The 27,986-nt window shown below is 41.1% G+C and overlaps 1 protein-coding gene across 2 annotated transcripts; it reads left to right on the top strand.

The window, feature by feature from the left end:
* The first annotated feature begins 41 nt into the window (after window positions 1-41).
* On the top strand, window positions 42-26,144 carry LOC120560976 (synuclein, alpha interacting protein). 2 transcript variants are annotated; one of them, XM_039803907.1, is made up of 12 exons: window positions 42-180; window positions 8,573-8,660; window positions 9,380-9,452; window positions 10,110-10,663; window positions 12,647-12,791; window positions 12,883-13,172; window positions 14,121-14,300; window positions 15,441-15,554; window positions 16,245-16,370; window positions 17,542-17,711; window positions 20,969-21,052; window positions 23,628-26,144. In XM_039803907.1, the coding sequence occupies exons 2-12, from the start codon at window positions 8,604-8,606 to the stop codon at window positions 24,598-24,600; spliced, it is 2,766 nt and encodes a 921-aa protein (XP_039659841.1). In that variant the 5' UTR covers window positions 42-180; window positions 8,573-8,603; the 3' UTR covers window positions 24,601-26,144. The 2 variants fall into 2 exon arrangements, with proteins under 2 accessions (XP_039659841.1, XP_039659840.1); XM_039803906.1 differs by having other exon boundaries at window positions 43-180; window positions 12,623-12,791.
* Window positions 26,145-27,986: the final 1,842 nt, after the last annotated feature.

Genomic DNA, 27,986 nt, shown 5'->3' with positions numbered 1-27,986 from the left:
TCCTCTCATTTCCTCCCCTCTGTGTTTCCCATATGTCAAAGTCTTTGTGCTTTTCAAGACAGCGAGGCGACACAAGGAAAAAAAACAGCTGGATCCAAGGATCAGTCCTGCTAGCGGCTCGGCTAGCTGTAACACCCCTTCAAGCTAGCGCTTTCTCCTCGGCTGCCTGACTTCCATAAGGTACCGTATCATAAAATTGTCCCTCATTTGGGAGAACACAGCTCTTTATCAATGGCGGGCTCGTTTTTACCTGCGCTCTCTGTTCTGACCTATTTTTCCAAGTGCCTGCCCGGCTAGGCAGCTAGCTTCCACATTAGCTTCTCTGGATGCTGATTAGCCAGCTAGCTTAAGCTAATTAGCCTCCTGCTGCTTCATGAGCAGGTATCAAAGGATTAAATGAGCTGTTAAGACTGAAGAGAGGACAAACCACCTAAACTCACTCCACTTTCATTGTTTTCTTTTGCAAAACACGTTTTATCTGCTTTATTAGCCACTTTAAGTCTGTCTCATGCTCATTCTTATCTAGTAACTATATCATCCTTTTAATTACTGGGAAATGAAGCAGTAATCACACACATGTTGGTCTCAAATGTTATTTTATTTCACAAAATATAGTAATGTAAGTAATGTTCCCCACATCCTGGTCATAAAAACATAAATTACAAATTGTCATTTTAAAGCTTTTGTTAATACAAACGCAGAGCTAGGTGATCTAGTAGGAGTCAATATCATCATTTCAATACAAACATTGTTTTCTGACATTGATTTATATTATGATATGGCAAATAAAGCCCTACCCATTGGTGGAATGTAACTAAGTACATCAACTAAAGTACTGTCCTATATAACAAAGTCAAGGTACTTTTTACTTGAGTCTTTTCTTTTTATGTTACTTTCTACTTCAACCCCTCTAAATGTATCTGACAGGTTTATTTACTTTACAGATGAAGATTTTTTTGCACACAAAACATATAAAGAGTTTATAAAATATGATGTTTTGTTGTAAACTGTTTATACGAGTACAGCTGAAAAGATTAGTTCAATCATTATCAATTAGACGGTTGACAGAAAATGAATTAGAAACTATTCTGATAATCGTTTAAATCAAAGCCAAGGGGCCGTTTTTATTCTGCAGTGAGTTCTTTTACTTTGAAATACTTTTACGTCGATAATACTTTAGCTAAAGGAACATTTTCAATGCAGGACTTGTACTTGTACCATTGTAACAGAGTATTTAACAAGTGTGGTAATGGTACTTTTACTTGTGTAGCTAAAGGATCAGATACTTTCTCCTCCCCTGAATATACCTGATCAAATATGAAGTAATCAAAATGAATGTCAAATGCAGGGAATTGTGTCCTGCTTTACAACTACAAAGGTTCAACAACCAAAACCTTCAACAGCTCGCTTTGTTAGTTTTTAAACACATTTTGTATTGAAATATTAATTTTGACGACACAATTTAATAAAATGATAAAAGCACTACGATCATATCCAGAGGAAATGACTCTTACACAAAAACAGCCTAATAAAACGTCTGTAATATTTGTAAGAAGTGTAATTTTTATGAAGTTGAGGTCTTTGTCTGACTTGATCTCTGCTTTAAAACACTGCAGGAAAGCGTCGTATTACAAAATCGCTTACAGTCAATAAATTATTATTTTGAATTATCCCCCAGCCCTTTATAACTTGGTGTAAAGTTATTACAAATAACATGGTCTGAATGTCTCATACGGTCTTTATATGTTGGTGCAAACAAATGTTACAACTTTGAGTTTACTATCAGTCCTTCATGGCAGTTTTACTAGAAAATGTGGATTCAAATAGTGACAACTGACTGAGTGTAATAAGCGAGTGAACCCTCAGCACTGTGAGAGCAACACTAATGCGATTTAAACTGGCCACCGTCCAGTCTGCAGGTCTTAATGCCTGTAATCAGAGAGACAGTGACGATGGATGTTTAAGACTTAGAGAAAGTTCTATTCAGAGAGGTTTTTCTTTGTTTATTTAGACTCTTTTTGCACTGCACGAGTTAAGTGGTTATTTTCTGTAACTGTGCTCATACTGTACGTCTAAAACCATTTGCTGTATTGGTTCCTGGCTTGTTACCGATTACACTGTTTCTTCAGTCTGAAGTAGAGCTGGGCAATATATCAATATTATATTGATATCGTGATATGAGACTAGATATCCTCTTAGATTTTGGATATCATAATATCGTAATATGCTATAAGTGTTGTCTTTTCCTGGTTTTAAAGGCTGCATTACAGTAAAGTGATGTCATTTTCTGTTCTATTATTTGTCTTTACCCACTTAGTCATTATATCCACATTACTGATGATTATTAATCAAAAATCTCATTGTGTAAATATTTTGTGAAAGCACCAATAGTCAACACTACAGTATTGTTGCGGTATCGATATCGAGGTATTTGGTCAAAAATATCGTGATATTTGATTTTCTCCGTATCGCCCAGCCCTAGTCTGAAGCACAATTTACTTTAATGCAGTCCAAGAAAACATCATATTTATAAAAGCAGATAACTCATTTGTAAGGCACCATAATCATATTGTTAGTGTTTTTTCTGATAACATTCTGGTTGGCTTCATGTTTTTCTTCTTGGTTTAAGTCCAGCTCATTTAGACTTTTAAAATTGTTGCATGTCAAGTACTATATTGACTAAGATATGTTAATTAAAAAGAACTTAAAGCACTTTAAAGTGCTCATATTATGCTTTTTGGCTTTTCCCCTTTCCTTTATTGTGTTATATATCTTTTTTGTGCACGTTTAAAGTTTTACAAAGTGAAAAAGCCCAAAGTCCACCCCAAAGGGACTTACCATCTCCAATAGAAAACACTGTTCACAAACTGCTCCAAACAGCTCTACTGTAGTCCAGCCTTTACTTCAGAGACAAACGTGCGTTTACCTGAACCGATACTTAAAAAAAATATATATATATAAACTCTAGCTAACAGTAGGCTAACAGTAGGCTTATGTTACCTGCTGCCAAGTGTGATGTTAGTGTTAACTAGCGTGACATGCAGCGATGTTTCTGTCTCTAACGCCCGTTTCTGAGCACCAGAGAACAGCGCAGTCATTTAAAGGTGCACTATGAGTCCCTGCATGGTTTCAGCACAATTTAATTTTTGTCCAAAATCGTAGGCATCTCTCCTTGACCCGCTAGCTTCCTGCCTGCTGAATACACTGTGAAAACGCCCGGTCTCTGGAGACAACACAGGGGGCGTAAACGTCAAACACTAGAGGCACAGGCTGTGCACCAAAATACAACAAACCATGTTCCAGCCAATCACCGACAAGATGGTTGAGGGAGGGGGTGGGAGTTAGTGACAGTTAAGGCCTAGACACATTTAGCCGACGGCCGACCGTTGACAGAAAACCCCCTCGATATGATCAGTCGCGTCCCCGAGGTCCAAAAAACAGACCAAAAAGACGAGAGGAGACGAGACGTAATACATCTCTATAACAGCAGGCGGCGCTAATCTGTAATGTTGCCCAAGAAGAGAAGAGTGTTTCTGAAAACATTTTAAGCGAGAAATAGGCCATGCAGTTGCTGAATCTGTCTTCATTTCAGCTCAACAAAGGTCAGTTTAAAAGATTTTCGTCAGATTTTCAGAGACTCTAGTCACCTCATCCCGCTCGTCATTTCCGGGTGAGTCCCGACTGCCCTGCCTCCGACCGAACGTGTCAGGTCGGCCAAAATGAAGGCCGACCTGACGGACGACGGCACGGGACACACCGAACAGATTTGAGTCACTGACCTCGCCAGACTGTCCCACGGCCGATAATCGGCCTGGTGTGTCAGCGCCCTTAGTCAGTTAGTCAAGACCGTTACGGAAACATGGGGGGAGGGGCGAGCTTGCTCTGTTTTGTTTTGAATTTACTTTGCTACAACAGAATTGACCATGCAGGAACTCATAGTGCACCTTTAAGTGGCACTGAAATGAGGCCCCGAAATCCACGTTGCTATTCAGTTCCGGTAGATGCCGGTCATTTTGGCACCTGTGCCATATTAGACCCGGATTTCAGTACCCAACCCTAATCCAGTCGGGTTGGGTTGTTGGTCAAGAAAATAGCTCCAATGTTAAGTGCTGCAACAATTCCTTTTCACAGTTCTACTCGTAGAAGAGACGGGATGTTTCAGACCAGGAGCTGTTGGAAGCTGGATTCACTCAGCTCTCAGTTTAATCTGACCTCTGAGAGAAATGTAAAGAAACATATATCTCATTTTTACTTTGTAGAAAGAGTAACCAAATCCCTTTCAGACTCCTCCTGAAAACTCCCATCCCTGTTTCTTGACTTCGCTCCAAAAACAACGATTCATCTCGCCGACTGTTTTCGTGTCTCGCTGCCTGGAAGGATTCAGACTCGTCAGCTGTTCACATAAACACAGGAAAGCTGACGACCTCTTCTCTTTTTTTTGTTGATACATTCTTATTTTTGATGTCGGCTTTCAGACCTACACTGTTGTTATCAAGGATGTTCGGCTCGAATGTTTCTCAAAGCTGCAATCAGAGGTCTTATTCTGACCAGTTTAGTTCTGCGGTCGCTCCCACACAGTCTGAAAACAACTCCACTCTTACATGAAAACCCCACAGTTCGCTGCTTCCTGAACATCCTGGGACTGTGAATGGACATTTGCTTATTTCAAAACATAAAGAAGGCTCTTTAGAATGTATTTAATGTACGGGGTGTGGTGAAAATAACAGAAACACCGCAGAATCGCAGAATTATAGCTGTTATTTTGTCATTGATTAGGGATAGATCTCAGGTCAGTATTCATTTCTTACCAAAGAAAAGGTCCAAAGTAACTAAAAGCACCCTGAAGGGCTGGGCGATAGAGAGTAAATCAGATATCACAATATTTTTGACTAAATACCTCGATATCGATATTGCGGCGATATTCTAGGGTTGACAATTGGTGCTTTAACAAAATATCTTCACACTTAGATTTTAGATAAATAATCATCAGTAATGTGGACATAATGTCTAAGTGGGGAAAAGGCAAATAATAGAACAGCTAGAACAGCCTGGTAAGTTCAGAAAAGTACATCACTTTACTGTAATGCAGCCTTTAAAACCAGTAAAAGACAACACTTATGTTATATCATGATATTACGATATCCAAAATCTAAGACGATATCTACTCTCATATCACAATATCGATATAATATCGATATATTGCCCAGCCCTACCCTGAACACATCTGGATCGTATTGCAGGTACACCACCTGATGACGTGACAGGCCTGACTGGACTGTAGTCAGCTGGGGCTGCACTTAAAGCCAGTTCTTGTAATCCTCTCAAAGCTGCCATCGATTAATCCGTGGATTATCTTTTCAGAAAATAGTGAAAACTAGGATTACCGCCTCGCGGTCGTATGCCTCCGCCAACCAGTCACATCCAAGTTACATCCAAGTCTTTCCAGAGCATGAACGTATAATAAGACCTGGATACAGCGTTCGAGGCGGAGCCCCGTTCATTCTTATGAGAGTTGCTAAGTGGTGCGTGAAGGCGACATGGAGCCAAAAATGAGCCGTGGCGATCGGCACTGCTTCTGCGTTATTCGGCCCATAGAGCAGGGGCACTAGTGACCTTCGCCGGCCAATTCCGGTTTAGCGCTCCGCTAGTATATCGACGACATTTCATTTACGGGATAGTTCCAGTGCCGCAGGAGGTTCTGCCAGATGTCCCTCATTTTTGGCCGGATGTCTCTCACCTGTAAATTACGCATTCTAAACTCTTGTCGATTCGGGAAACGTCCTCCGAACTAGAACCGACAATCAATTCATAGACTTTAAAAATGTCATCGGACGGAATGGATCAAATTCTGATAGTGAAACGAGTCATTTATCAGGGGGTGTGACGCTCAAAGAAAATGAACCACTAATTTACAGACGTTTCTTTCGCTAGGTAAGTCTGTGGGGAAAAGTATTTTTGGGCCAGAGGGCATCACGTGACAGGCTGGGAGTTGCAATTCCAGTCTTTGGCCGCTATGTTCAATTTGCTTCACAGCCCGGCGCACTTCCTGGGGTTCGGTCCAGACTCTTATGTGGTAAAGGTAATAAGTGTATCTTTTGGCAAGATGCGGATGCTTCACACACATCTTCAACCCGGCAGCACAGATCTCTCTATACAATCACCACAGTTTTAAGATTAGTGCCACCAATTCAGTTCCTGAGTTATGGCGTAGAATAATGGCCAGAACAGCATTTTTGCAGAACAGTATGATGTCCCAGCGAGGTTGTCCTTTGGGTATAAAAATGGCATCACTTCGTCATTGTATCCTATTAAAGATGTGTGTGAAATGTTGTCATAATTAGCGTATGAATTCTTGAGCAATGGCCCCAAAACGTGTGTTGAGTCCAAGGGGACGTTTGTGCCAAATTTGAAGAAATTACCTCAAGGCGTTCCTGAACTATTGTGTACACAAGAATGTGACGCACAACCCGAAAACATAATTATTCCGGCCACAGCTATTCCTGGCGCGGAAGCATAAAAAAAAAAACAAAAAAAAACAGCACAATTTCCCAGAACCAAACATGACGTCTTCAGAAGCCTTGTTTTGTTTGACTAATAGTCCAAAATTCAGTTATTATGTCAAGCAAAGAAAAGGAGCACAGATGTTTTGCATTGCTGCTTGATTAAACGACTTCAACAAGTATGCGATCATCATAAATTATTGTTGATTAATGGGACTATTTTTTTTGACCGTTATTTTATATTTTGTGTTATTACGAACAGAAGCCCACTAGTCTCAGTTGCCCTTACAGCCTGCTACAAATGTAGCAGGCTGTTCTTGCTCTGCTGTTGGTTCAGGTTGCGTACTGCGTCTTTAAATCTTTGTTTGGGCTCTGCGAGTCCCGCCGCTCTCTGATCAGCCCTGATTATCTCGCCGTTTGTCGCCTTTGATCACAACAGCTCAGGCAGTTTGTGCAGTTGACAGTTTAAAACCTTCAGTATTACTGAGCAAAAAAACCCAGTTTTTCATTCAGCCTTTTGTTACAGTAGTTGGTAAATCCTCCTTTTAGAATAGAAGTCGGCTTTGTTTTTTTTTCTACAGTTTCCTTTTTATTCACTGAGCAGCAGTTTGTCATCTCAGTTAGGAAAAGAAACTTTAACACAAGTTTTCAACAGGACTGTTCTCAGTTTCCTGCAGCTACTTCCTGTGTTTTAGTCCTGCTGATCATATCACCGCAACATTTTGTGTTTTTCTTTATCATATTTATGGAAATGATGCTGCTACACAGAAGAACAAAGACTCTTATAGCTTTACCGGTACAGAGTATGTGACGGATTCTCTCCAAGGTCCGAATCTTCAAATAACTAAAAACAGAAGAATAAAAAAAAACTCCCTGTCTTACATGAGTCATTTTTTTTCATATAAAATGTTCCCACAGTTTGAAAAGTGTCTCTATAATAGGGCTGCAACTAACAATTATTTTCATAGTCGATTAATGTGCAGGGTTCATACGTTTTGAAAAAACCTGAAAAAGTTATGGAATTTGAAAAATGAAAATTCAAGGCCTGGAAAAGTTTTGGAAAAATAAAGACCCTGAAAGTTTTGGAAAAGTCATGGAATAATAATTTTTTTAAAATTTAAAACAAAATAAAAAAAAATAAAAATAATATGTGATTAAATTAAAAAAAGATTTAATCAAAAAATTATTTCACGTCGTCTTAACCTTAACGTTCTATTCGGGGCGCGATATTATGAATCCCACTATGAACCAGATAAATTGTCATTACTTTTATTGTTAAACCTCTGAGGGTAAACTTTAACACAGATTTTTATTGTTATTGTATAATGTCGACTGACATTTTCAGGAATACATAGTCATAGAAATTTGCCAAAAAGTATTGGTTAAAATGCGTATGAACCCTGAATGTGTCGATTATTATCTTGATTAATCGATTAGTTGTTTGGTCTATAAAATGTCAGAAAATGGTTAAAAGGATGATGTCCTCAAATGTCTTGTTTTGTCCACAACTCAAAGACATTCAGTTTACTGTCACAGAGGAGTGAAGAAACTAGGGCTGCACGATATGAGGAAAATATCTAATTGCGATTATTTTGACTGATATTTCGATTGCGATATGATTCACGATATTGGAGGGAATGATAATTTTGTTAATAATTATTCTCATTTTCATTGAAAAATCAAAAAAAGAAAAAAAAATGATTGAAGTGTGTTTTTTTTGCGAGGATCTGTACCAAACAAAGATGTTTTTCTTTAGTCTGTAGGATAGGATTTGTAGGCCGGGATGTCTCTGCAGCACCACAATGCTTTATTTTATAATCGTTTGACACATATTTTGCCTTTAACAAATATTGCGCACCCCCTGCGATTTGGATATTGCACTAGTTCATATTGCGATTTCAATAAAATTGCGATTAATTGTGCAGCCCTAGACAAAACTACAAAATAATCACATTTATGAAATAGTTGACGATTAATTTAATAGTTTCACAACTAATCGGTTACTCTTTGCCACTCTACTCTGTAATGTATATGCCAGTGTTCTAGTATGATGTGTGTGTTGCTGTCTGCAGCTGGTGGTGAGGCTGATGATGAGGTGTGAACATGGAGGCTCCTGAATACCTGGACCTGGATGAGATCGACTTCTCTGATGATTCAGCGGTCAGTGGGATGTCGCCTAAACAAGCTAACAGCTGCTAACTACACCTACCTACCTGATAATCCATAGGCATAGATTTTGGGGGTTGGGGGAGATGCGGGGGATTTGTTCCCCCCAATATTTAGAAGAGGTGGATTCTTCCTCAAGAAATATAAAAGACAACCCACTTCCCAAAAGAGGTAAAAAATAGCCGTTCAGGGGACTCAATACATGTATGTATCCTTACCTGTAACTATATAAGACACACAAAATGAAGTGTTTAACGCCTACAATTGTTGGGGGGGGGGGGACTTGCAATAAATCCTGAAAGTTCTGATGTTTTTGTTGGAAATGGAAATTCATATATTTTCCACCCCGTTTAAATCAACAAGGACTAAATATTAGGAAATACTTCATGATGTTTAAGGTGACCGAGAGATTCAATAGGCAAATAGCACAGGAGCATTTTCTTTTCACTTTTTGCGGGTTCTTTGAGAATTACACGGTGTATTGTCTTTATTTGTGCAGGTTTAGTGGCGGCAAAAGCCGTGGAATCCTTTTTGTGAATTCACCTGTCAGTGTTTAATTCCACCGCTGTAACCTACAGCTGCCTAAATGCTTCATGTTATAATCTGTCTGTACTTAGTTGACACCGCAAATAACTAATATGTAAATGTAACCGCTTTGCACAGCTGCTGAACTACTGTCTACAATTTTTCTGACTTTCTTTTTGACCCTGCAGTATTCTGTGACGTCTCTGAAGAGCATCCCAGAGTTGTCCAGGAGGAGTGATGTCCCAGCCGAGGAGAGACCAGGTAACTAATTAATATAGAAGCATACCTTAGTTAGTATTTCTTTTTTTTTAAACTAAAACTGTATAGCAGACTCGTATCTACTGAATGTACTGTTCGTGAAATAGTTTTAAACTTCTTACAAGTAATTCCAGACCTCAACAAAACACAATTTGATGTTGTTGGGTGTTTTTTTTTACACATTTAAAGCTACAGTGCTTTAAATGTGTATAGTAAATGTGTATAAATAGTGTAGTTTTTGTCTCCTCCATGAGGGATTCTACAACAAAACTGTCGGCGCGTCCACATGATACGAGCTTTTCGTGATCGCACGCCCCCCCCCCCTCCACACAGTTGCTAGTAGACAAGGAGGACACGGAGGATTAAAAAAACATGACGGACTCTTCAGAAGAGGTCATTATCTTCACTCGAGTTTCTGCGCGCGAAAGTCGCCGGACGCCACAATCTTCTGAACATAGTCATACAGAGAAACACAGAGAGAGTTGTGTGGAGCCGATAGTCTTAATTGACTTTGAAGGCACTCATTTGGCGATGGCTTGAATGTAACGGACGTTCATTAATATAAAAAAGTTACGCACTAAAGCTTTAAACTTCTATCTAATGAAATCTCTAAACTAAACTACCATATTTTTTTAAAACTCTCCTCTCCTCGTCCTGCAGCTCCAGCCATCAACTGGAGTCGCAGCGTTTCCTCCCACACCGGCGGGGGAATCAAACCCACGGGGCTCGCTGAGGTCCACAGTAAGTTCCGGCCCGTGAAGAGGGTCTCCCCTCTCAAACACCAACCAGAGACCACCGACTCTGACTCAGAGGGTAAAGTCCAGGGCCTGGGCCTGGGGGAGCCGGGGGAGGCCAGTAAGGATGACCCCAGCTCGGACAAAACGACTCCTGCCTCCACCTCCTCTGACGGGCCGGGAGGGAAGGCGAAGGGCCTGGGCGGCGGCGTTGGCGTCGTTGGAGGGATCAACCCCCAGGCTCTATTCGGGGAGCTGGAGCACTATGATCTGGACATGGACGAGATCCTGGACGTGCCTTATATCAAGTCCAGTCAGCAGATGTCCACGCTGCCTCGGGTCCCCCACGACAAGCGCTCGGTGACGGGGAGCAACCTGGGCGGAGGGACCCTGGAGAGGACCCGGGGAGGGGGGCTGAAGAGCTCCGCTTTAGCCCTCAACGAGCCTCTGAGCCTGGGCAGCGGCAGCTCACAGACTCAGGTACTTCTAAACAATTTCTGTAATAGTTCTTATTTGTGAATCCATCTACAGTCCACAGCACTGCATTTTTGCGTTATTTAGTCATAAAATGTGGTCTGATATTCTTCAACGTCACAATAATGTGTCTGAAATAGTAACACAAAAACAATTATTTGTTTTTGGTGTATTTGTAGCTTGAACATTCAAAGTCAGGTTGGAAAAATGAAGTGAAGCCTTGGTTTTAGTAACTAGTCAAACCTTATTTTATAGTGACCTCGACCAAATGTTTCCCAATAATGTGTTGATCACATCTCCACATCGGACGGGAGGAATCTTAGAGGGTTTCCTCGAACAAAACTGTTCATGAATGGCTCTCTTCAGTTCATGTCACAGAATCATAATTGATTTGAGGTCAGGAGTGACCTTAACCATTCTGTCAGAATTCTGCATTCTGACATGTTGTAGATGACGTTTCCCTGTTACATCTCCAAACTCCTATAAAGCATCAGATGACTGATGGCTACCCTGAACCTTAAACTTTAAAGTTTTAATGCATTGTTGCATGTAATGCAGTAATGGCTGCCAAGGGCCAGCAAAACGACTATGAAACATTGGGATCAACACAGGGCTCAAAATGCATTTTTCTGTGTGCATGCACTGGTGCTAAAATGTATTGGAAACTGTGATTATATATTTATTAGATATTCATTAGTTATTATTTATAGTATATTCATGCAGCCATTTTCTTTTCTTTTCAGTGCAAAATGTTTGCTAGTTAGTCTCCAAGAAATGCAGAAATGCACTAGCAAAGGCAAGGAAGAAGACGCTAGCTGCTGTAGTAAACATAATTGTAAACAAAGCTGGATTTTATGGCTGCAGCTATTGATTATTTTAGTAATCGAGTATTCTACCAGTTATTCCATCGAGTAATCAAGTAAGTGGATAAGAAATGCTTTTGTTGTTTTGTGCCTATAAGTATATATAAGTTATGCTCAACCTATTTTCACTTATATATTTCATTACAATGTCACACAGCTCTGTTACACTTATGCTAGTAGATCGTTGATCAGCTGTTTCTCTGTGAAGAGAGAGAGTGAGAGAAAATGGTGCGCAACAGATCAGCTGTTTTTCCGAAGGGATAGACAACAAGTCGGCTCTTTAGATCAAATTGTGGTCACCACTACTTATTTTTCTTGTCTTTGATTTCGGTAGTTGTTGTGTTTAGTGTAGTTTCATCGTCCATACGACTCTGTGATTTACTTTTGTCGAGTCCGCTTCGTGGAATGGAGGATTAAGTTAGACTCCATGTTTTCTGTTGAGATGCTGAAGCATTGACGTCGTGCTATTATCGTGGTAAGCTAGTTTGATTTTGCAGTAGACGCACTGTACAGAGTTTTCGTTTTAATTACGTTTGAACTGATTCCACTTTGGACACTTTCTGTCGTTTTCTCCAGCCTGTCTCTTCTCTTAGCCCCTCACTATTTACGCTCTCTTTCTTCATTCTGTATCATTCTTCACGGCATGTGTCGCCAGCAGCGCCAGCCCGGTGTGCGACAGTAATAATCCTCCCTGCGGGAACACTGTGAGCGATACAACGTTGGTAGCATTGATTAAACGAAGCTTCGAGTCAAATCATTTTGCATCAAGGTTTTTTTAGTAATCAAATTATTCGAGTTACTCGAGGAATCGTTTCAGCCTTACTGGATTTAAAATACTTAAAAAAAAAATCAGCTTTGCAAATGTTTTAAAACGCTGGACATGTTTGTTAGAGCTAAAGGATTCACACAATTTGGTGAGAACTTTTGTTTGTTTACAAGGAAAATCCACAGTACTGATTTAACCTTTTATCTAATAATCAATTCAAAGTATTACATTAAGACTTCTGTTTCACCAAGTTATATGTTTAAGGGCATGAAATATCAGCTTTTGTAATGAATTATTTAATAAACTGTAATGTTGGTATTTATGTGTTTCCTGCAGTATTGTGTTCTGTCTCCGCTGAAGTGGTCAGACCTGAGGAAGTCCAAGTCGATGGATCCAGACCTCCATCACCTCCACCGCTCCCCGGCTGGAGGAGGCTACCAGTCGGAGCTGCTCTCCTCCGGACTCCTCAGCTGCTCCTCCTCCGTCTCTTCTTTCTCTGATGCAGGTGCGAACCTTTCTTCTTCTCTGTTTTTACCCTTTCTTGTTGGAGAAAAACACTGTCATGATATTTCCTTTCTTTGAATAATGACTTCCAGACAAGCTGCTGTCTGCGCGGGTCTACCCAGACTCTCAGAACCAGAGGCCGGGAGTGGAGCCACCGGGGGGGGGCCCGGGGATGATGTTCCCCCTGCCCGGGTGCAGCGTCGGCAGGCAGGACGCCTCCAAGCCCAGGGCTCCTGGTCCAGGAGGAGGAGGAGGGGGCGGAGGCAGCAGTGGGCCCAGGGGGTTCGGAGGAGGTGGAGGAGCAGGAGCGGAGGTGGACGAGGAGACCAAGAAGAACCAGAACATCATCAACATCGTCAGAGAGGGACAGATGTCTTTGCTGGTGAGTGGGAGGCGTCATGCTTCTGATTAGTGGAAGAGAATCTAACACAGGGTTTCTGCAAGGTCTTAAAAAGTCTAAATTGTATGCCTTAAAAAGTCTTAAATTTGCTGATTGTGTTCTAGGTCTTAAATAATTTCAAACGGGTCTTAATTTTCCCACGTCAATGTAACACTACCTCTAATGCTCATTGAATTTTTTTTTTTTTTTATTCTGTGGTGTTGTAATTCTTCTGTCACTTGTCTAGGGCTGGGCGATAGGGAGAAAATCAGATATCACGATATTTTTGACCAAATACCTCAATATCGATATTGCGGCGATATTCTAGGGTTGACAATTGGGGCTTTAACAAAATATCTTCACACTTAGATTTTAGATAAATAATCATCAGTAATGTGGACATAATGTCTAAGTGGGGAAAAGGCAAATAATAGAACAGCTAGAACAGTCTGGTAAGTTCAGAAAAGTACATCACTTTACTGTAATGCAGCCTTTAAAACCAGGAAAAGACAACACTTATCACGATATTACGATATCCAAAATCTGAGACGATATCTAGTCTCATATCACGATATCGATATAATATCGATATATTGCCCAGCCCTAGGCTTGTCATATATAACATATATATAATTCACTGTACTATGACTACAAATGACACTTATATTGCAGCCAATCTAGACACAGTCCGATAATGCCAATGAGGAAAACAGGGAATTATTTCAGAAAATGTTTCTGGACTCTGACCTCTGACTTTTTTTTCCGATGTTGTGATATACTTAGGTCTTAAGTTTCATTCACAATGGTCTTAAAAAGTCTTACATTTGACTTGAACATGTTACATTTGCAAACCACATTTGATGTTGTATCTCATTTTTTTTTCTCCTTACCCTTTTCTTTTTCTTCTCCTATCCCTCCCCGACCCTTTCTTTCTCCTCCCCCCTCCTGCAGCCTCACCTGGCAGCAGACAACCTGGAGCTGATCAGAGACGAGGACGGGAACAACCTGCTGCACATCTCGGCCTGTCAGGGCCACGCTGACTGTCTGCAGCATCTCACCTCTCTGATGGGGGAGGACAGCCTCAACGAACGCAACAACCAGCAGCTCACTCCCGCTGGTCTGGGAGTTAAGGTCAGCGTATGAAGAAAACTGTTAAAAGATGTTGAATTAGTGAATACTTGGTGTTTTTTTTAAAAGGCATGAGTACAAATGAGAAAAATCAAGCAGACCAAGTTTCCTTAAAAATCCTAAATACAGGATTCCTGAAAAAAACTCAGGCTGCTCTACTTTATACTCTTTCTTCAACGTATAATGTGTAATTTGCTGCAGCTAGGGGTCGGTCAAATCAATATGAAAAGACGGAGCGATACCGTCATTGCAGACAGCAGCCCTTCACTGTTCATCGTTTGGGAGGTTTTTACCGGGAGCCAAAAAATCCGCAGAGGTCTCCTCCTCTCCAAAACAAACAGACCCGCTATATATATATATATGTATGTATGTATGTATGTATGTATGTATGTATGTATGTATGTATGTATGTATGTGTGTATGTGTGTGTGTAAGGTGTAGAGAACTAGCAAGCTTAAAGTGGTTCAAAAAATCTAAGAGATTTGATATCTTTAAAAAAATGTGACTAGATGTTGTGCAGCTTCATCCTCTACCTTATTATCACCCTGATGTAAATACATTTTCTCATTTTACAGCTTAAAATGCAGAAAACCTGCTGAAAATATAAAAAAAAGAAAAAAAAAGAAAACATCTACACAAAAGCTAACAAGGACATGCAGACATTTGATTGGCTGTTGGCAGCTGGTCAATGAGGTCAACAGGTCCATCAGTGTTAAGATGGAGGTTTTGGATAAAAAAATGGCCCGCTGCAGGATGTTATAAAAATGAGTCCCTGGAATGAACACTATAACTACTGCGAAAGTCCTGTTTTGTTCGCCCTGCTGTGGAAACCAGGCTCTTGATTGGCTGCCAGAAAGGAAGTGTGTTATCTAGAGACAAGCCGGGCAGCTGAGTCCTGATTGGCTCTTATCAACAAGCCTCTGTTGTATTCACTCAGATTAATGGGTTGACGGATTTAAAACCACCTGGTCCTCACTGAAACGTGTGTGTGTGTGTGTGTGTGTGTGTGTGTGTGTGTGTGTGTGTGTGTGTGTGTGTGTGTGTGTGTGTGTGTGTGTGTGTGTGTGTGTGTGTGTGTGTGTGTGTGTGTGTGTGTGTGTGTGTGTGTGTGTGTGTGTGTGTGTGTGTGTGTGTGTGTTGCAGAACGGTCATCTAGAGTGCGTGAGGTGGATGGTGAGCGAGACGGAGGCCATCGCAGAGCTGAGCTGCACCAGAGAACATCCCAGCCTGATCCACTACGCTGCCCGCTATGGACAGGTAACATAAAGAAACACATTCATATTAATACACACCTTTCCAAAGAGTTTCATTGGAAACTTCCCAGATGGTGCTGTGTAACAAACCATCTGGTTAGCGCTGATGTAGAATGACATCACTTAAACTATCCAATCAAGTCAGTAACCTGTGAGTCTTATGACTTCATGTTTGGCTGGACCACATAAAGTGAACCGGTGTGAAAGCACCCTGAGATGTCTTTTAAAGGCCAGCGTACAGAGGATAAACCTTTTTTATTTTAAGTGAAGACAAAGCACAACCCTCATGGCAACATTTCCACTTCACTCCCCACATTAAGTATTCCTGCAATTTTATCATTTAGCAACTACATTGTGTTTAAGGTTTAAGCAAGATGGGGAAAGAAGAAAAGACACAAATTAGGCCTGAAGTGTTAAAGGGAAAAGTCCCATTTTATGTTGGGATGGGTATATGTGTGTGTGTGTGTGTGTGTGTGTGTGTGTGTGTGTGTGTGTGTGTGTGTGTGTGTGTGTGTTTGTGTGTGTGTTTTTTTTTTTTTTTTTTTTTTTTTTTTTTTATGTGTGTGTGTGTGTGTGTGTGTGTGTGTGTGTGTGTGTGTTGGGGAAGATTGAAGTGTGTTTGGTTGACTTAAGGGTAAAAAGTCTCTCTCTTTTTCTCTCCTCTCTCTCTCTCTCTCTCCGTCTGCCTCTCCAGGAGAAGGTCTTGTTGTGGTTGCTTCAGTTCATGCAGGAACAGGCGATCTCTCTGGACGAAGTCGACCAGAACGGAAACACTGCCGTCCACGTGGCAGCTCAGTACGGACACCTCACCTGTATACAGGTGTGTACTGCTGGAAAGTTACAATTACTACCAACGTAACTATCACTCTCTCCTCTGTTTTCTCACAGACAGCTGTGGTTGGTCTTGTGGTTTTATTAGATTATTTAAAGGCCCAGTGTGTACCGTGTTGTTGTTCATTATCTAAAATCTGTGTTGCCCGTTCACAAACTTGTCCTTTTACGTGAATATTTCCCACCACCATCAATTCCAAGTATTCCTTTTGGCTTGAAATTTTAAATTTGCATTCGCATGAACTGGGTTATATGCTCCATATTCATGCGCCATCTTGAAATACGTTAGCCGGTAAGGAACATACAGGACATACTGCTCCGCCTTTCGCATTTTCGCTGTCACATGATAAACTCCCAGGTGCTGCTAATGCTGCTAATGGGTATCGTAGCTTCACGGTCCCAGCATGTTTGAAGAAGGAAACATGGAGGACCACACGTATTCAAAATCCAAATTTCAGGAACAGGAGTCTTCTTCTTCTTTGCCCAGAAAAAGAAAAAGGATATTGAAAAGAGCAAGAGACCGGCTTTTTGAAGCGTGAAGGCTACCGTAGCTGTAATACGTACTTTGAACAGCTTGCTGCGAGAGAGTTAATTGCGATATATGATGTCAACGCTAGATGGGAGAAATTCCTACACATTGGACCTTTAACATCCACTTCATCACTTAACTTTCTTAACCTACAGCTCAGTAACACAGAATATGATTCAAAGCAACACTAGATTTAATTATTACAATATTTAAACAATGAAAATGTCAACATTAAACCTCACATTTTTAGAAATTCTGTCATACAATGTGAGGCGCATGTTCCTGCAGTGGAAGCTGAGTGTTTTTATTCACCCTCCTTAAGGAGAGGCGGATGTTATCAGTCTTGTCTGCTTCCTGTTGGCTAGCCGGGCCGACAGTCAAAATACTGATAGTTAATGATCTGTTTTTGATCAAATAGCGGCTTTTTCTCAGCAAAGCCAAGTAGATCTGTGCTGTGGGGAAAGCTAAAGGCAGTATTAATGGGAGTATTAATGAAAAGAGCTAAAACTGGAAGTAATAATGTTTCTAATGTCATATACTGACTTAGAAACAAGTGTCAACATGTGTGAGATGTTTCTCAGGAGCCAGAACTCAAAGCAGTAACGGTTTAAGTCTTTGTGTCTGTGTCCAGACTCTGGTGGAGTACGGCTCCAATGTGACGGTCCAGAACCAGCAGGGGGAGCGGCCTTCCCAGAGTGCCGAGCGGCAGGGACACACCACCTGTGCTCGGTACCTGGTCGTCGTGGAAACCTGCATGTCGTTGGCCTCCCAGGTTGTTAAACTCACCAAACAGCTCAATGAGTAAGTCACAGGGTTTGTACCGTTGTTTTCAGTTACAGTTGCTGTATCGAATTGTTAATAGTTTCTCAGTTATTGCTATTCTATTGGCCATTCTAGATGTGTGAAATGGGCTTAAGAGTGCTCAGGTGTTGCCAGATCCTTCAGTAGAAATTTAGAGAATTGCTTAAATTTACTCTCGTTTAGGCCAGGGACCCCTAGGCTGAAAGAGACCCTCTGCTGCAGGGGTCATCAACTACATTTTTTCAAGGGCCAGAATTTTTCTAAGCAGACACTCTGGAGGCCGGACTTTCAAATAAAGAAAATAAAATTATACCTAATACGCCTATTCTTGTTCGAAATGTTCCCTTTCTTACTGAATTAATGCTATTTTTTTTTTTTACATGTATTAGTGTGAGCAAACTCCTAAAAAACATGGAAACTCCATAATGATAACTGGCTCTTTAACTAGAAAATGATCTCAGACTAGGAGGCAGTTCACTGAGGAGTGATGGTTAAAGTCTGTGATTATGGAAACATTATTGTAGTATGCAGCATCCTGATTGGTGGAAAATGCTTGCAGAAAGAGAGGCTGCTGTCAGGTAAACATGTCACTGTCAAAGAGGCTGAAGCGAAAAGTTGACGTGGAAAAGCCCAGCTTTAATGATGAATGACATCATTGATAAGCAGGCTATGCACTCGTCATGTATGCCTCATTTGCAATGAAAGATGCTGTTGCAAAATAATACAACCAGAATCATCATCATCAAGAATGAAGAACTCAAACATAACGAACGCGTCATTCACGTGCATATTAAGTAACCATATGTATCTGTTTTGGTCTCCATAGATTTACAGCTCCAGCGGAGAGTTTGGTTTGTTCAGCCAGCATTGGTTTATAAGAATTTGTCCACATTTCCAGATTCCCGGCAAACTAAGATAAACAGTTAGAGTAGCCTACAAACCGACAGCTTTTGTTTTTGTAAAAACACAGGTGAGTGCATTGATAAGTATTGACTTTTTACTCACGAAAGTTAAATTGTAGCCTATTTACAGAAAAGAGACTAGCCTGAGTTCATCTGCCCCAGCGGCCGTTGGTAACTCTCTCTGTAGGCTATCGTTCCCAGTCAGGTGCTGCGTGTTTTAACGCACACACATCTCGGCTCAGCGGTGTGTGTGGAATGATAAATAACAGAATGCATTTTTTCCTCTTTACATTTTGTGAATTCATGATTATTCTGCGGGCCAGACTAAAAGCTTTGGCGGGCCGGATGTGGCCCGCGGGCCGCCAGTTGACGATCCCTGCTCTACTGCATATAATTGAGTTGCATATTAAACTGGGCTTGGGGTAGCCTGGATGCCAGCCGAACTTAGCCCCGCCCACAACATTTGAGGTCGGGAAGTTCGGTCTGGACTTGATCCGTTGTGGAGCAACTATGCTCGAACCAAAGCTGTTTGGACCAATCAAATTGTCAGGGCGGGCTTTATACGATGATAGACAGATGATCAACGGTAATGTAATCAACCACGTCACCAAAGAGCGCTTGGGTTGAATTTGTTTACAACAAAGATGGCTGCTGCTGGAGAATTGAGATCATAGACTGTTAATATTCTATGATTGAGATGTGTAGATTCAGCCATCGTTTCTGTTATAGAAGATATCGACAGCGCATTCATTTTAAAAGAGGAACCGAGAACCGCGATCAAGGCATTTGTCGATCGGAAAGATGTTTTTGCCGTCCTTCCTACGTGATTCGGCAATTTCACATACTCCGTTGCTCTGATTGGTTGTAGGTTTATCCAATTGAGTGCAAAGGCATTTTCCTTCCTGGTTCGGTTGAAACACGCCCCATAATCACAGCCCAATGGAGCAGCATCAGGCTCCTATTCTGACTAGAATCTGACGACATCAGGCTAGGCTTGGGGGAGGAAAACAAATGAATGAGTGAATCTTTAAGCTTAACTCTACACAACTGGGCAAATTTATCTTTGCTATTAATATGTTGGAATTATATATTTTTTTATTTTCAGACATTTTAAGTTTTGAAAAAAGAAACTTTAAAAAAATGTTTTTTTAAATAATTTAGCAGCCCCCCTGCACTTACTCTGAGGATCCCCCCTGGGGGTCACAGACTCTCTGTTGAACATCTCTGTTTTAGACTCTCTACACGTGTGAGTGAACAGAGTTTACAGAAATTACAGCTTGTCTGTATGCAGCAGCCGGACTTCTCACCAACACCAAAAAAACGGAGAGCACATTACTCCTATCAGAACTGATTATAAGATATTTGATCACTTTTAAGGCCCGCTCTGGACTCACACCTAACTTCATCTCAGAATCCTGACGGCACGCATTACCTGGTCACAACTAGGGCTGTCAATGAATATTCAAAATTTGGATATATATATCAGAATTGTAAAAAATAAAAACAATTAAAAAAACTTAAAAAATGCGTCAAAAGAATTCATAGCGAGCGAGTGGCCGTGTTGATGACGTTTTCTATCATGTGTCTGGCACTACCGGAAGTAAACAAACAGAGAGGGTGAAGAAGATGCTACAAAGACGTCAACAAAAATGTTTAACTGGAGAGACGACTACATTCTTGAACATTCTTGAAACTCGTCAGACAAATTCAAGGAACGGCAGGAGACTTTATGACCAAATTACAAACCTTATGGACATAAAGCGCACCAATAGATGTCCAAATATATTTGAACCTATATGTTTTTTTAGAATGAATATTCAACACACCTGAGGTTCCCCAGCAAAGGCTCTACTACACTGTAAAGAGTGAATGTAGAATTTACAGTAATTTGTTACAGTGTAGCCATTTAACAATCTAGGGCCTCCCTCTCTAGAAAAACATCCCTGAGGAGCTCCTTATCCTCTTTTAAATCCCTCTTAAAAACACATTTTTATAAGTGTGCTTTCACAGCCTTTGTGGCCTAAATTTACTTGTATCTGTTATGTCACTTCTTAAAACCTATTTGTATACAAAGGCATTCTCTTAACTTTTATTTTTATTTATATTGTTTTATGTGTAGCTCATTTTGCTCAATGTTGTATAACTTTTAAAACGGGTTTTAACTTGTTTCATTATTGTTTGTCTTCCATTTTTATTTTGTCTTGTAAAGCACTTTGCAACTTTGTTTTGAAAAGTGCTATATAAATAAATGTAGTATTACTATTATTATTATTATTATTATTATTATTACAGATGGGGGCGTGTCAGTGTCAGAGTTAATCCTGTTGTTGTGTGTTTGTGTTGTTTGTCATGCAGACAGGCAGCAGAGAGGATTACTCTACAGAAACAACTGCAGAGACTGATGGACCCCACAGATGGGACACCTTCCAGATCACCCAGGTAACACACACACACACACACACACACACACACACACACACACACACACACACACACACAACTATGTCCCCCATGAATCTGGAGTTGTATTATTTTATACTGTTGGGAATGTAGATATATTAAAACCATGGTTAGCGGTGGCTACAAAATCACAGAATAAGACATAAAGTCATGGGGCCCTATCTTGCACCCGGCGCAGCACAAAGCCCGACGCAAGTGTCTTTGCTAGTTTAAGACCGACGTAGTTTCCCCTCCAGCGCCTGCGTCGTTAAATAGCAAATGCACCTGCGACCATCTTTGCGCCCATGGGCGTGCTGGTCTTACAGGGAGGTGTGTTCAGGTGAATTCTTGGCGTATTGCTATCTTGAGGCAGTGGGAAGTGATCGCGTTATTGACCAACAAAAACCTGGTCTAAAGTCAATAATGCAGCATTTCACTGTTATTTTAACAGCAAATTAGTAAAATGCGGCTAGGCTCGTGCACAGCGTGCGCACACTATGCTTGTTACACACACACAGTGAAGCGCAACAGCACACAAACATGCAAAAGATTACAAATAAAAATATTACGCTGCAAATCCACCATCATAATAGCAATGCGCCAAGGTACAAACGCGCCTGGCTTTTAAAGAGAATGGGAGATGACGCTCTGATTGGTTTATTGCATGTCACGCCCAAAACACACCTATGATTAATTAAGTCACTAAGTACAACCCTTTTGAACCATGCGCCTGGCGCACGGACCATTTGTTCCGCTGTCAAACTAGCAAAACGCTAAAAGCCCTAAACGCACCTGCTCCTGGCGCTTCACACCGTGCACTTAGATTGTTAAAATAGGGCCCCTTGTGTGAGAGTGGAGGGATTGAGTCTGGAAAACGGCAATAGTTGTCACTCCCCACAAGAATAAACAAGTCTGCACAGCAGAGATTGGGGAGTGATGATGGTACCCTCCACCGAGAAGAACTGTAACTCAGAGCCACCGATATGAGCAGTGCTGGCGGCAGCAGTGAAAGCAAGTGATCGCAGCATTTACAGTACAGCACTTTTCAGATGAGATGGCTTAAATACACCACCTGAAGCAGCTCTCAGGGTTAAGGCAGGTGGAAAACCTCAGGTCTACTCTATATTATTTATTACAATTTTGCAGTTTTAAATGTAATTATTTGATTCAATATAAAACTTTTAACTGCAGATAATGCTATTTCAGAGCTGAAATTAGTTACTTAATTAACCAGAGCCCATGTGTTTTCACTTGAGGGGGTGTCCCCGACTAAGGATTTACACATTCGGAATCACAATTGTCGAATCTTTTCTATAGTCGACTGATAGTCGAATCATCTATGTGTGTGTGTGAATGGGTTGGGAGGGGCGGCGCACAATAGTCAGCAGGAGAGTAAAACAATTTTATGGACGCACGTATTTTGCATCCACCGCATGCATAACCGTCTCTCTTTGGGAACTGTGTATCCTGGCTCAAGTGTGATTAATTTTTTAAAACCTTCACCGTCCACAACATTTACTGCCCCGCTCGATGCGTAATAAACTCTGCAATTTTGTCAGTGATTTCTCTTTTCCAATGGCGGTCTCAAATCTAGCTTTCTTTGAGGTAGTTTTGCGCAGCCCGGTACTACTACTAATTAAATGAACTGCCGTGTCCGTCGCGAAGTCCCAACATATGATATTGCTATTCGTAAATTAAAAGCGCCATGAACCGTCTTTATTGGTAATAAATACCCTTAGGTGGAAAGCCATGTTTGTTGTTGACGAGTGGTAGGACATGAGCTGTTGGCACAACTTGCATATAACTTTTGGGATCATCTTTTACCATTTCAAAGTGCATCCACACTTTAGATTTCCTTTTTCCAGACATTGTTAAGTAACATTAATCCCTACCGCCAAGATGCTCCTCGTCTGTCACGGATCAGGGAAAATCAAACTTAAATCTGTCACAAGGGTGGTTGGATTTACACACACACACGAAATTATTTATTGAACGCTTTTTTCTTTTCAGGCGTTTTTTTTTTTTACAGCATTATCATAATTAAAGGCTGTATATAAATGAATATAACCGTACAAAACCAGTAGTTCTGTGTGAAATTAGACATTGAGCACCCCCATATTGCCAAAATGGTATGATCCTCGTTTCATAATAACAAAAAAATGAAGATTCGACTGTGAGATTGGTGGTCTAATCAGGCATAGCATATCGATGCATCGAATCTTTGACTATTCGGGGTCACCCCTAGTTTTCACTGTATTGGTGATAGTAGCAGATGGTATAATATAGCAATATCAGTTGTAGTAGTTATAGAAGTGGTAGCATCAGCAGGTGTAGCAGTTAGAATAGTTGCTGTAGTTTTTTAATGAAAACCAATCGTGGTAAAAGTAATTCTTATAGAAAAGCAAGTACTACTATTATAAATAGTGGTATGTAGTAATGGTAGTAGAAGTAGCAGTATAATAGGGTGTTGGTTTTTAGTAGTAGTAGTAGTTGTAATGATTAAAGGCATCAACAACATACACACCTATAGAATGTAAAAGTAAAGAATCATTTCTTCTCCCTCTCTGGACTCCAGCTCCCATCAGCCCTCAGTGGAGGCGTGGCCGGAGATGATGTTGACAGCGGAGGGGACTCCAGGTGACGGTTGGTTGGTTCGTCAGGGAGGGGTGGGTCCAGACCCGGTGCTGCGGCAGCTGCTGGGGAAGGACATGTCGGACACGCTGTGTCCCAGGGAGAGGCTGCCCCCGGCGGGCGGCCCCGGGGCCCCTGGGGCCCGCAGGACCGGGCTGGTGGAGAGGAGAGAGCTCAAACTAGCGAGACTCAAGCAGATCATGCAGCGCTCTCTGAGCGAATCCGATTCGGACGGTTATCCGCCAGAGGAGGGTAAAAGTCAAGGCGCCTCAGCCTCAAACACACTGCGACCTGATAGGCCGTCCCATTTGCCAATCGCAGAGGAGGAGCCAGCGTCAAACCACCTTAACCTGGTGATGAGGAAGCACCTCCCTTCCTCCTCTTCCTCCTCATGCATAGCTGAGAGAAAGCTGGCGTTTTCTCTCAGCGGGTCAAAGTCGGCGGACAGCGTCGGTATTAACCCCTCCCCCACCTCCAGCGACCCCGAGGCGGCAGACGGTAAAACACCAGACGCTTCCGGCGACCTCCAAGACGCCGCCAACGGCCAGAAAGTGGCCACCAGCCCCAAGAGCGCCCTGAAGTCGCCCTCGTCTCGCAGGAAGACATCCCAAAATCTCAAACTGAGGGTCACCTTCGACGAGCAGGTCCACAAGAGCTCCAATCAGGAGGCGGAGCCGACCAAAGGGCATCATGGGAAGGAGAGGACTCCAACGGGAAGCTCTGAAAGCAAGCGGCCGTTCGGGGCGTTCCGCTCCATCATGGAAACGCTGAGCGGCAACACAAACCACAACAACAACAACAACAGTGGTGGTCAGTCAGGCTCCACCTGTCAGAACTCGCCTGGCAGGAAGTCTGAGAGTAAAAGCAGCCCAGGAGGAGGAGGGGCTAAGGGCAAGAGCAAAACCAGTAACGTTTAACCAACGAATGCCTACTGAAGGCAGAGAGCACATAACAAACAGACCGACAAAGCAAACGGCAAGAGGCAGCCGACATGAGAAATTTATATTCCAATGGTAGCAGAGATATCGCAGACATCCATCAAGAATAAACGTCCATAACAATCCACTCAATGTAAACAAATACAGGCTCAAAAAAGTGTTAAGATGTATTCCACAAGCTAAGTCACTGACTCCATGGCAACATCATACACCCTGTTTACATTACCCAAAGTATCATGGGAACTGCAGTTCCAAAGCTCTAAACATATACACACACACTATGATGAATACATGTTCTAGGATAACATGAGTAATGGTATTTCCAAGTGGGTTAATGTATCCTGAAAAACAAATAATTCATGACATCAAGTAACTATGCCATACACAAGCAAACATAGCCAAGGGTTCAAAGGGTTAACACATACTTTTTAAATGACAGTAAATTACAGCAGCATATGAAAAACACCAGACACTTAATATAACATTGGACTTCGAGTGACCAAATCGAAAGTGTGATTTTTGTCACTCAAGATAAGACTAAAGTTGTATCTTCAGCTACAGATTGTTTGGTCCAAACCACAGTGGTGAAAAAAAGCTGACTTTGCTTTATTTTAGGGCATACCAGCTGATTACAAGCGGATCTGGACTTGTTAAACATACCTGTCATCCTGCCAGCTTACCCTCTTAAACACAGGAGTCTTCGTGTGTTGGTTCATAGTAAAATGGTAAAAGGGACTTTCAGACAGAGCCAATAAAAAGCCTGTCTGACTCTGGGTGAGAAAAGTTAACATCTGCTCTCTTTTTACACATAATCCCTAGTTCACATTACTACCACAAACACACTTGGTTACATACTGAATTAGTCAGCAAAATAAAAGTTCCAGTCAAAGTCTTATTATTTTTTCACAAAATAATCTTTACTCAATGTCCATTTAGCAGCTTTTTCTGTGGCTTTAAACAGTATCTCATGGCTTGAGAGTGTGTCAGCTCCCAAAAAAAAGACTGTGAACTGTGAGTTAAGATTATTTTCTCAAACTACCATTCCCAAATTCAAGTTTAACACTCCAGTGACCAGACATTTCCTCACACTTCTGTTTTCATAATTTCTAATTATCAAGTTTCTAATGTTCTTTGCCTCTGACGTTTGACTTTTGATGGTTTTTCTACAGATGAAGGACTGAAACTCTGTTAAAGATTATGTTCACATGTATTTGACGGTGTTCTCCAGAGACAGGAATCCCTTCAGAGTGAATGAGAACAACCTGTGTGTTTAATGTGTTTACTGATATTGAAGCAATTGTTTATGTTGACCGACTGAAGGAAGTGTGTTTGTGTATTAATCAGCATCCTGCAGAAACCTCACATAATGCTACTTTTCATAAATTTTTTTAGTTTTGTCACATTTAGTTTAATGTCAGATTACACAGAGTTCACTGGTCTGTTAAACTAAAACGTGTCTTCTAAATGAAGGACGGTTTCTGGTTCTCTGCCACTCTGTTACTGAACTAAACACTAAAGATGAAGTATTAATATTTATGTTTATGCACACAGTTAAATGATTTGAAATAATAAATAAAAAAGTGGTTATAATCATGCACGTGGTTAACGTGCACCAGCACAACAAATAGTTTTAAAACCACTGTATATATAGTAGTATTTAATTATTATTTTTTCTTTTTACATAATATTCCACACATTTTTTTATTTTCATTTCCATGGTTATCTATGCAGTATTTTTGGCATGAAGTAGACTTTAGTTGTGTGATGTGTTTGAGACGGGGAGGTTTAAGAATGCACCTTCTACAGCGGCTGACAAACCGCCCCACCGTATGAACTCTAAGAGAGAGAAGTTTAAACTCCAGAGATTTTAAAGTGCTTATATTATGCTTTTTGGCTTTTTCCCTTTCCTTTATTGTTATATACCTTTTTGTGCATGTTATAGGTTTACAAAGTGAAAAAGCCCAAAGTCCACCCCACAGGCACTTTCCAACAGAAAACACTGTTCACAAACTGCTCCAAACAGCTCTACTGTAGTCCAGCCTTTACTTCAGAGACAAACGTGGTCACTTTGTAACACACGTTATAATGCTCGCCTAGCTGCTAGCGTGCCACGCCCTCAAACTCTGCTTCTGACTGGCTAGTAGTCCTTACCTAGCTACTGCGCAGGTGCGACTCCCAACAAAGATAGGAACAGAAGTGTGATGCCTCACTCTGTAGCTAAAACAGAGAGCTCAACACACAGGGTGAAAAGAGGAGCTGCAGCAATGTGCAGTACAACAAACATATGGTGCTTTTTTAAAAATTAAACCATGTAAACCTATTCTGATATAACCTCTAAATACAATTATGAACCTGAAAATGAGCATAATATGAGCACTTTAAACTGCTGACAAACTGTCTCAAAACTTGAAATTCGATGACTGAGGCCGATATCTGATGCTCTTATCCAGTGGTTAAATTTCAATGTGGCAGTATTTGGTAGTGGGAATTAGGTTATGCATTGAAATCTAACAAAAACATACAGTATATAGCAGAATGTGTTTATAGTTGTTTGCTTTGCCTCATGTTTACAGATGAACGTAGGTTCAAGCATTTAATTCAAGTTCAACGTGTCAGAACCATGGATGGCGTCACTGATGAGGGGAAATAGACTTAATTAGGCTGTCTCCGCCTCTTACTATTACCAACCAACTAGAATTAGAAAGATAAAATCATTTAATTCACCACTTAGTGAGATATTCGGGGCCGCTGACCCTTGTAGGGGACCCGTTCTTGTCAGATTGGCTCACGTCTTTGTGGCTCGTTGGTACATGTTTACAGCTCGGTTATTCAGAATGACTGATCCAATTAGCCACGCATAATTACACATGGACGCATAAAACAAATACAAAAGCAGCACACAGTCAAGTCATGGCTTAAGATAAAGTCAAATAAGTGCACGGAGTGACAGGAAATTTTTATTCCTTGATCACATTTCTTATATCATTTTAGCTTCCACATCGATGCGGATCAGTTTTAATCAAGTGATCAGTTTGAACAGTTGATTGATCCTTGCTCCTGTGCAATTTCAAAACTTTTCTGGACTTTTGATGCTGAATTCCGACACTGAAGCCTCACTAGCAGCCCCAAGAGGCTGCAGTGTTCATTTCACCTCAAATTGTAAAACTTTACAGTATTGCAGATACAAATGTAATGTTTTTTTCCCTGAGGGTGGCGCTAGAGGGAAGGTCAAGGGGTTCAACAAAATCCCTCGGAATCATGTTAGAAGTCGAGATAGCGGCTGGATGAAATCACTAGGAAATATACACATAAAAACATCGGAAATCTCTTTGGTCCAAAGTGTTGGATAGGCTGACTGCTATTTC

Source organism: Perca fluviatilis, chromosome 6 (assembly GCF_010015445.1).
Source record: "Perca fluviatilis chromosome 6, GENO_Pfluv_1.0, whole genome shotgun sequence".
NCBI classification, from domain to species: Eukaryota; Metazoa; Chordata; class Actinopteri; order Perciformes; family Percidae; genus Perca; species Perca fluviatilis.
This window is presented reverse-complemented; position numbering and strand designations above follow the sequence as displayed.

What these genes read in the sequence shown, in the direction of transcription:
- LOC120560976 (XM_039803906.1), top strand. Translation starts at nt 8,604, where the DNA reads ATGGAGGCTCCTGAATACCTGGACCTGGATGAGATCGACTTCTCTGAT. An exon ending in ACTTCTCTGATGATTCAGCG is followed by an intron (nt 8,661 to 9,379) that starts GTCAGTGGGATG and finishes TTGACCCTGCAG; the next exon opens with TATTCTGTGACGTCTCTGAA. An exon ending in GCGGCAGCTCACAGACTCAG is followed by an intron (nt 10,664 to 12,622) that starts GTACTTCTAAAC and finishes TGTTTCCTGCAG; the next exon opens with TATTGTGTTCTGTCTCCGCT.